Source organism: Squalius cephalus, assembly GCF_949319135.1.
Source record: "Squalius cephalus genome assembly, chromosome: 13".
Classification (NCBI taxonomy): Eukaryota; Metazoa; Chordata; class Actinopteri; order Cypriniformes; family Leuciscidae; genus Squalius; species Squalius cephalus.
The window spans coordinates 12,614,225-12,623,936 of record NC_137134.1 but is presented as its reverse complement, the minus strand read 5'-3'; the positions used below and the strand labels follow the sequence as shown (position 1 = coordinate 12,623,936).

Here is a 9,712-nt window from a genome sequence, read left to right as displayed (position 1 = left end):
AACGCCCAAAATTTTACTGCCAAAATAATGTGATATAATTTTATTACCATGTCATTCAAGGTTGATAAGCACCATTTTGTATCTCCTTAAAACAAAATAACGATGATAAAATAAAATAAAAAAGAAATATCAATGAACCGATGACTTGCTACACATTGCAGAACATAACGCAGAATTTAGCTGTCAACACTGATTCATTGTTGATTCAAACCTTTTTCAGCAGCTGAATGCATGCAGTCTGCGCGGTGTAAAAGTTGCAGATGTCTGGTTAGGCTAGTGTGCACATGACCATCCATGGACAGGAGTCGTCCCATGAACACGTGATATGAGTTGAATACGTGCAGGGAATGGACTTTATCTGAGTCATAACAGCGATCGCGGAAGAGAAGCACAGTGGAAGCCGCTAATGCTCATCAGATCGCGTACATCAGTGGAAAAATAAGTGATTCTGTCTAAAGAAATATGAAACGTGTAAGTATAGTCTATATAAATATTTATCTAAATATGCACACTTTTGGACTAAACGCCCTAATGGATGCAGTTTAGTGAAGAACTTTAAACCTCAGCAGACGTGACTGAATATGAATTGTATTCAAAATGCCAAAATAGGCCTACGACCAATTTTGGTCTTCTAACATAAATTAAGAAATTACTGTCACTGTAACAGAGTTTTCTCATAAAACAGTGTTCTAATATATCGAAGCTTTCTAATGATACAGTTTATCAAGTTCAAATAAGAATGTGATGGTAATAAAAGATGGTTTCTGTCATTTTAGGTAGCCTAGCGCTTATGTACGTTCAAGTGTTCGTTTTTCTAATAAGTTTGGTTTTAGTTGGCTATTTGATTCTATAAAAATAAGGTGTGGCATCATGATTGACAGCTGTGATTGACAGCTTCTCTGAGTGAAGTATAGTCACAGAGGCACCAGCAGACTTCTTTGGGAGCTTTGGGAGGAGACTGAATTTTAACTTTTGATTTTCCATAACTGTGATTGTACAATTAGCAGACATCAAAACTGGAGAAGCCAGGCTGCTTAAAATAATTCTGGGGTGTGTGTTTGCGATTGAGTTTATGGGAGTATGGATGGGACTTTGATACCGCGGCTCCACCACACGTTCTCTACTAGGCAGACTCTGGCTCCAAATGACATCATTAGCGCAAGATGGCACTAGCCATCTGACATTTTGGCTTCACTTTTCTACAGTGGAAGGAAGCGGAGACACGTCGTCCATCTTTTTTACAGCCTATGGTTATAATGTGCAGTGAATGTTGACAATAATCGGGCAAAATGTGTGCTTCTTGAGACCTGCACTCTGAGCGGGTTATGATTGGTTTAATGATAAGCTGACATCTGATTGGCTGAAGAGTATGATGTACCCACATGAGAATTGAAAGCTGCCAGGAAAGTCTCAAAATACACACAAATCCAAGCCGATGCACACACGGATGACGATTTGCAAATTCAGATTCAATAATAAACTTGTTTTTACTGAAAGTCACACTGCTCATGAAAAGCTCTGCTTGATTCTTATGTAATGTTTTGTAAAGCATCAATAACCAAAGGGTGCTTAGATATAAGGGTCAATTATGTATAATCAAACTCTGATATTTGGACTTTAGAGTCCAGTTTTTTAAGTCTCCATAGTTTTTAATCATGTTATAGAGCATAATTATTATTTAATAAAAGAAGAATCAGTAAAATCAGATCCAAAGCACGCACATCCACAGCAAAGCAATATGTTGCTCAAATTGGGTGCTCAACAAGGAAATTAATAAAAAAGGCGGCACACCACGGCTCACATTTTTGGAGTTTTTTCCTTTTTTATAAAAGAAAATCAACAGATAAAATTCTTTGAAATGTATTTTAGCCCAATTTAGAATAATATCCAATACATTTTTACTACTTTGAACACTACTATGCTATAGTTCATAGAACTATACTACTATGAACACATTTTACTGAAAGTCACACTGCTTACTGAAAGCTTTGCTTAGTTATTACGCAATGTTTTGTCAAGCATTAATAACAAAGGGTGTGGTGCTCACATAAAGCTCAATTATGTAATAATATACTGTTCTATTTCAGATTGTCCATCTGTAAGTTCACTGATCAGTGTTGTGAAAGTGTGGCTTCAGCTCAACAGTCATCAAACTCCTGTCTTAAGGAACTGGACCTGAATATCAATAACTTGAAAGATTCAGGAGTGAAGCTGATCCACTGAAGAGTCCAAAGTGCCAACTGGAGAAGCTGAGGTAATTTTAAAATAGTAAAATTTTAAAACTATACATCGTCTCTGCCAGATGGAAATCTTGTATGTCCAAATCCTATACATTTCAGAAAAAAAATCAACCCTGTTAAAAACCCTGTAGTTTTTAAATAATTAGTTGGTATTGTGGCTTTACATATGGTCAGACATGTGCCATTATATTATTAACATTCTACCAAATTCAAGCTCAGATGGAGTTTGTTCATATTTTTGGTGGCATATTTGTAGAAATTATCATTCTTTCTAAATGTGATGTAGCCTAATGTCCTGTAACTTCCAAATAAACAGAAACAGCCTCGACTGAATAAGTAAGTGTGTCCTCTTTCTTTTGTGAAATAGACCTAATGGTAGCCTAATTTATTTCTGTGTGACTAATGTGCAATTTTGACATAAATTAATTCATTGTGATCAATGTATCACTTTTTATTGTAAACCTGTGGTAAAACATTGATGCTTGGGTTTTAAATATTCAAGTCAACAACAAAAATGCCAGCAAATGGTCTCTTTTATCATGTTTGTTTTGCGATCACGCTGTTTCCAGCGATTTCTTTCTGATTAGTTTTCTGTTTAAAGCCCTGGCTCACACTGGCCCGACAGTGGAAACGCTGCTATTCAGATTCATCCATTGGAATTAATTCAGGTTGTCATCAACACTCAAAATGTCCCTCAGCATCATGTGTTTTTGTTGCTCACTTTTTTTTTTTTTTTTCTGTAGTAACTCTTTTCATATTCTTTATCCTGGCTGAAGCACTTTTTTCAATCTATAAGAATAATATAATCAACCTATGTTAGCTTATAGTTTAAAGTTAAAGATTTTAATATTAATAAGTTGATTCTTATTATTATTATTTGATGGTGATTTCACATTTCTTGTTTGTATGAAGGCTAAATACAAATAAAATATTAACAATAATTAATTTGTTCCATTTTTATTTCTAAAATATTATATAGTTTTATAGGAGGAGGTTTCAGAGACTTGGCAAATAAATTTTTCCGAAGTTTGTATGGTACAGGACATGGGCGTTCTGGGCAGTTTTTCATGAGGCTTTTATATTGTTCATATCGATATCGGAATTATATTGTATCGACCGAAATTAAGAAATATATCGTAATATATATTTTGGCCATATCGTCCAGCCCTAGTTTTCATCAACATACAGATTAACAATGTTTATTGTAGCTATGTGGGGGCTCAGTTTTTTTCTGTAGTTGAATACATTTGGCTGAAATGCTAATTAAGATTGTATTGTCTATGACTAGATGGCAAATGGTAGACTAAAGACTCTTCTTCACTCCTCAAGTAAAACATTAGTAAAACTGGAGTAAGGTAAACGCTGTAGGCTACATATTCATCCAGTTCTTTATTTACTATTGCATCACAAACAGGCATATACCATCACCAAACTGTGTGCGGTACTTCATTTAAGATGGACTGACAGTTTGAAGATCTAATGGAGTTACGAGTTTCAGTCACAAGCTCTTTTAATACTTTTCAGTGGTTAAATAGTTGTAAAATCAACAGACAGACATAAAGTGACCAATAGCATTGATTTATGAAAAATTAATCGAAATATGGAGATACGTGGTTTCTGGGCGACAATGACAGATTATCAAAGGTTTATTAAACAACTGATTTACATCTGAATAAAATTTTAATGTGCACGTTTATTCAGATTTACGTGGCTACAAGTGTGAAAGTTGTGGATCACACGTTTAATATAGGGTTATTATGATCCATATAAAATATAGCTGTAAGCAGCAATTAGGGGGGCCAAGCACATCAGAAGCAAAGTGATGAGCTAAGCAAGCATGGCAGGGAGCATCAGAACATAGTAATGATTTGACAAATTAAGTTTTAATGCAATAGGCAGTAGCTTTGCCAAGAGATTGCATAAAATACTATTCTTTGCCTCAATATCATTTTTTTTGTTTGTTTTTAAAAATTTAATATCTCCTGGCCAGTAAGTGGAGCTGTGCTTAAACTGTGCAAGTACCCTCAGGCCATGGTTGTTATAACACACACCAAGTTTGGTCTGAATATGCTGAAGCATTGCAGAGATATACTGTAGCTTTACATCCATTTTGGTGTGCTCTTCATCTAATTTGTTGATGCGCTATATAAGAACGGTTTGGTCTATTGAAAATCTTTTGATTTCGAAAGTTTTTGCCAGCACGGTCTGATTATGATATGAGCCAATGTTGGTGAAAAATGGACCAACCATGTATGATGAGTTCAATAAAAGTTTTTTGAAAATTTACGGAAAATGATAATTATAATTGTAATTAACAATTATAAAATGATAATGATAATTACGGGTGCAGTTTTTCTTCAAAACCTTACAGTTCAAAAGTTATTGGCACAAGCATAAGTGCAAATTTGGACAGTTGGTGGCGCCAACTAAAGACTCCAAATTTGCTGTGATTAATGTTCAGACTGTCGTCTATCTGTTTGCCAAATTTAATAACTTTCCCACAGTAACTTTATAGGCTGCTAAAGAGCAACATCAGCAGCAGCAGAAGAAGAAATCTTACGGATTGGTGCCTTCGTACCTTTGGTGTTTGGCCCTTAATAAACTACAAAAAAACTGTTTAGTAAAGGATGGACAGAAAAATATGATTTATTATATTTAACGATTATTTACTGTATTTTGTTCGTTGTGTTTTTAAGACTTATTTCAGTTTCTTCAACATTTTTGGTGAGTCAGATGAATAAAACATGGCACATTATGCTTTTTTTTTTTCTTTGACAGTCTGGATCATGTCTTTGATTATGGATTATATCGGAGAGACCATGAGTAAAGCAGAACTACAAAAATGTAGGTCAACACACACATACTTTTTCTTCACAGTACACCATTTTACATTAGACCAAGGTCTAATGAGGTCATTATTTACAGAATAAGGTCTCGAATATAAAATGTTTTGACTGTGTACATGCGGTCAAAATATTTATGTGGAACCGAAAAGTAGATCCAAGGACAATCTGATTCTTGAACATATTTTGTGGCCTTATTAATGTTGTTTTCTTGTGTGCAGATTTCTTTGATCTCACACTGGATCCAAACACGGTACACAATCGTCTCTCCGTTGTAGAGGGCAACAAAAAGTTGGTATGTAATCCAGAACCGATGTCACATCCTGATCATCCAGAGAGATTTGACGGCCTTCCGCAGGTTCTGTGTAAAGAGCGTCTGACTGGACGCTGTTACTGGGAGGCTGAATGGAGTGGGTTGGGTGATATGGTAGTGTCATATAAAGGAATTAACAGGAAAGGAGAAAGTACTGACTGTAGGTTCGGAGCCAATGAAAAATCCTGGATTCTGAGCTGCTTTGGGGAGAAACTGATCGCCTGGCATGATAATATGGGAACACACATCCCTCCCCCATCACCTCCCTTAAACAGAGTAGGAGTGTATGTGGACGAGCCGGCCGGCATTCTGTCCTTCTACAGCATCTCTGACACACACGCACTCAGACACTTACACACATTCAACACCACATTCACTGAACCCCTCTATGCAGGATTTGTGCTTTATACTAATTCAGTGTCTCTGTGTGATGTTGAACCAGAGGTCGACCGATAGTGGATTTTACCGATAACTAGCTTGGACCTCTCTGGCCTATAACCGATTAATCAACCAATAGTTTTTAAAATGGATTCTGCATGAAAACAAGACATAAAATTGTGCTGAACTTTATTATACAAATTGAAAAACAGTACTGAACAATGACGCTGTACTGTACTTTTTGAATATAAAAATATTAATAAATTAATTATACCTTGATCATTCATGTTAGTTCATAGTGCATTAACTAATGTTAAGAGAAACAACTTTAAAATATAAAAATTTGTTAGTAAATGTTGAAATCAACAAATGAACAATACGTTTATTAACCTTTGTTAAAGGGATAGTTCACCCAAAAATGAAAATTCTGTCAGTAATTACTCACCCTCATGTTGTTCCAACCCCGTAAGACCTTCATTCATCTTCGGAACACAAATTAAGATATTTTTTATTAAATCTGAGAGTTGTCTAACTCCTCCATAGGCTTCTAAGGGACTGAAACTTGCTGGCCCAGAAAATGTATTAAAGACATCGTTAATATAGTCCAAGTGACTCCAGTGGCTCGATCTTAAGTTTATAAAGCGACGAGAATACTTTTTGTGCGCAAAAACAAACAAAAATAACGACTTTATTCCACTTTTCATTTCCTTCTCTCTGGGCCTCTGGTCTTTTCACGTAGTGTTTAAGCGTAGCGCGTCTGTGTTGCACGTCACCACGTAGGCTCACTATTGGCCGACGCTGGTCATGTGTGATACGTGGTGACGTACAACACAGACGCGCTACGCTTAAACACTACGTGAAAAGACCAGAGGCCCAGAGAGAAGGAAATGAAAAGTGGAATAAAGTCGTTATTTTTGTTTTTTTTTGCGCACAAAAAGTATTCTTGTCGCTTTATAAACTTAAGATCGAGCCACTGGAGTCACTTGGACTATATTAACGATGTCTTTACTAACTTTTCTGGGCCAGCAAGTTTCATTCCCTTAGAAGCCTATGGAGGAGTTAGACAACTCTCAGATTTAATCAAAAATATCTTAATTTGTGTTCCGAAGATGAACGAATGTCTTACGGGGTTGGAACAACATGAGGGTGAGTAATTACTGACAGAATTTTCATTTTTGGGTGAACTATCCCTTTAATGTTACAAATAGATTCTTATTGTAAATTGTAACCATTTCATATAAATCCAAACAGTCAAGTTTACAGATGGCCAGGCGTTAAGTTTCTTAAACGCAACCGAAAACGACAGAAAACATACAGAGAGCATTAGCTTTCGTTTCTGCTCTGACAGCCGCAAGATCACGCCGAATGCTGTGAGTGTGTGTTAGAAATCAGGAATGGTGAGTGAACATTGTGCTTGGTACGTTTTTCATCTTAAAAACCAAACTTGAGTCTTCAGCCGACAAACTTTAAATCTCATCTGACTAGTGCACTTCTGATGCACTACGCATTAGCTCAGTAGGCGGAGAGAAGACGGTCTTTTGTGGCTGTTCGAACACATTCGACCACATGAGCGTTTACACTATGAAAGCAATCCGGTCGAATGTGTTTACCTCTGGAAGTGATCGAAAGTGGACAAGCTCAAAACATTTTAGACCCTGTTTACACCTGTATTTAGCGTCAGTCACTTGTGATCCGATTGACCAAAACGCATCTAATTCTTCCTACTTCCCACTTTTTACTCTTAAAGGTGAAGGATCCAAGGGGTTTCTTCACAACCATACATTTGTGTTGTTTTATTTTCTTTATGTTTTATGTTCATTAATTCATTTATCTAATAATTTTATTATTCAATTTAATCGAAATCATTTATAATAATCATTTAAACCATAATTTTATTGATTCATTCATTGATCAGTTATTTTATTATTTTTCCATTGTTTAGTTGTACAATTTTTAGTTTCAAGTTGTTATTTGTCTCCATTTCAAGGGTTTAACGTCACAGGATGATGTTGTGAAGCAGTAATTTACACCACTATTGCTTGTGTTATAATAACACTTGTTGTATTTGTGCTGGTCAGAAGTCTTAGCATTGAAACACACACAACTAAGATTATTCAATAAACTCTGCTCATTTTACCATCACTTTGTCTCCTGCTTTCTGCTCTTCCCTGCTTCCTCCATCTGCATCTTGGGCTGATAAAAGACTTTTAATACAGTTTTGGGTACTAGACCTGTAGGAGCCATTTTCATGCAATTATATATTTGTCCATTGGGTTGAGCTCTGATATGGTATGTTAAGAACACCCGGGTAATGAGACAACAGGTGTGTATTGGTAGTGGGGTATGGAGCCAGATCAGTATCAATAATAATTGCAAAAAACATGATTCACACATGCATAGACAATTTCTCATGCATGAAACAAAATTCACGAGCAAAAAAAAAAAAAAAAAAATTCACATGCGTGAAATAAAATTATATATTCATAAAATACATTTCACAAATGCAAAACACAATCCGTAGATATACAACTGTGCACAAAAACATTTTTGATCAGGAAATATTCCTGTGTCCCTCTCTCTCTTTCATTTTAGATAGATACCATCATTTTGAGGAAATTTTGTGAATATATATATTTTTTCACACACGTGAATTGTTTTTTTTGTGCACGTGAATTTTGTTTCATGCATGTGAAATTGTTTACGCATGTGTGAATCATGTAAATTATTATTGATACTGATCTGGATCCATATTCATGGAGTTTGTACGCATCAAAAACTTGCTCACTCCTGTTACCAATAGAGGGTTTTCACAACTCGTCATCAATCCGGAAGTTGGCCATATTGGCGGCACTGAACGTAAACAATGCCACTGAACTGAATGGACTCGCAAATTTGGCTGATTATTGCTGCTGAAAAATGGTTGTTTTTTGGTCTGTACTTATCGGTCACAGCGGGAAAAAACATTTGACTATGTGCAAAAAACTGATGAAAGAAGGTGTTTGTGGTTGAGAGGCACAGCATCAGCTCATCAACCACATGTGTAAATGAAGCGTTGACTATGGCTAAAATGTTGACGTAAAGTAGTTCACTATGGCTACGTTCACACTGTCAGTCACAGTACAATTATTTTTGTATCCGATTGGAATATGATCTAAATTGATGTCCACACTGTATCGCAACTCTTCAGATACGATTTGTGTGTCAATGCAGCTCTTTCGTTTTCCGGAATATCTGTTTCTATGGCAATGACGTTGCGCTGATAATAATAATAATAATTTGTTACATTTATATAGTGCTTTTCTAGGAACTCAAAGCGCTTTACATGGAAGGGGGAATATCCTCAACCACCACCAATGTGCAGCTCCACCTGGATGATGCGACAGCAGCCATATTGTGCCAGAACACCCACCACACACCAGCTTACTGGTGGAGAGGAGACAGTGATGAAGCCAGTCAGTATATGGGGATGATTAGGAGGCCAAGATGGACAGAGGCCAAGGGGCAAATTTGGCCAGGATGCCGGGGTTAAACCCTACTATTTTCCAAAGGACATCCTGGGATTTTTTATGACCACAAGGAGTCAGGACCTCGGTTTAACGTCTCATCTGAAGGACGGTGCTCTTTGACAGTCTAGTGTCCCCATCACTACAATGGGGTGTTAGGAGGACCCACACAGACCACAGGGTGAGTGCCCCCTGCTGGCCTCACTAACACCTCTTCCAGCAGCAACCTAGTTTTCTCAGGAGGTCTCCCATCCAGGTACTAACCAGCCACAACCCTGCTTAGCTTCAGTGAGCAACCAGTCTTGGGCTACAGGGTGATATGGCTGCTGGCTGCTGATGGAGGGGTTTGCATTTGTAATAGAGATGTTGTCTTATTTAAATTTTACAACATGGAAATGTGTAGCCGCCGCGCTGGACTACTGCGTCTTGAGCCTG

At 36.8% G+C, this 9,712-nt stretch overlaps 1 protein-coding gene across 1 annotated transcript; it reads left to right on the top strand.

Annotated features, from left to right (window-relative positions):
* Positions 1 to 360: 360 nt before the first annotated feature.
* On the top strand, positions 361 to 7,915 carry LOC307170364 (stonustoxin subunit beta). The gene is made up of 4 exons (XM_079891453.1): positions 361 to 471; positions 2,088 to 2,254; positions 5,019 to 5,084; positions 5,305 to 7,915. The coding sequence occupies exons 3-4, from the start codon at positions 5,027 to 5,029 to the stop codon at positions 5,850 to 5,852; spliced, it is 606 nt and encodes a 201-aa protein (XP_079747579.1). The 5' UTR covers positions 361 to 471; positions 2,088 to 2,254; positions 5,019 to 5,026; the 3' UTR covers positions 5,853 to 7,915.
* The last annotated feature ends 1,797 nt before the right edge of the window (positions 7,916 to 9,712 follow it).

What these genes read in the sequence shown, in the direction of transcription:
- LOC307170364 (XM_079891453.1), top strand. Translation starts at nt 5,027, where the DNA reads ATGTCTTTGATTATGGATTATATCGGAGAGACCATGAGTAAAGCAGAA. An exon ending in TAAAGCAGAACTACAAAAAT is followed by an intron (nt 5,085 to 5,304) that starts GTAGGTCAACAC and finishes TCTTGTGTGCAG; the next exon opens with ATTTCTTTGATCTCACACTG.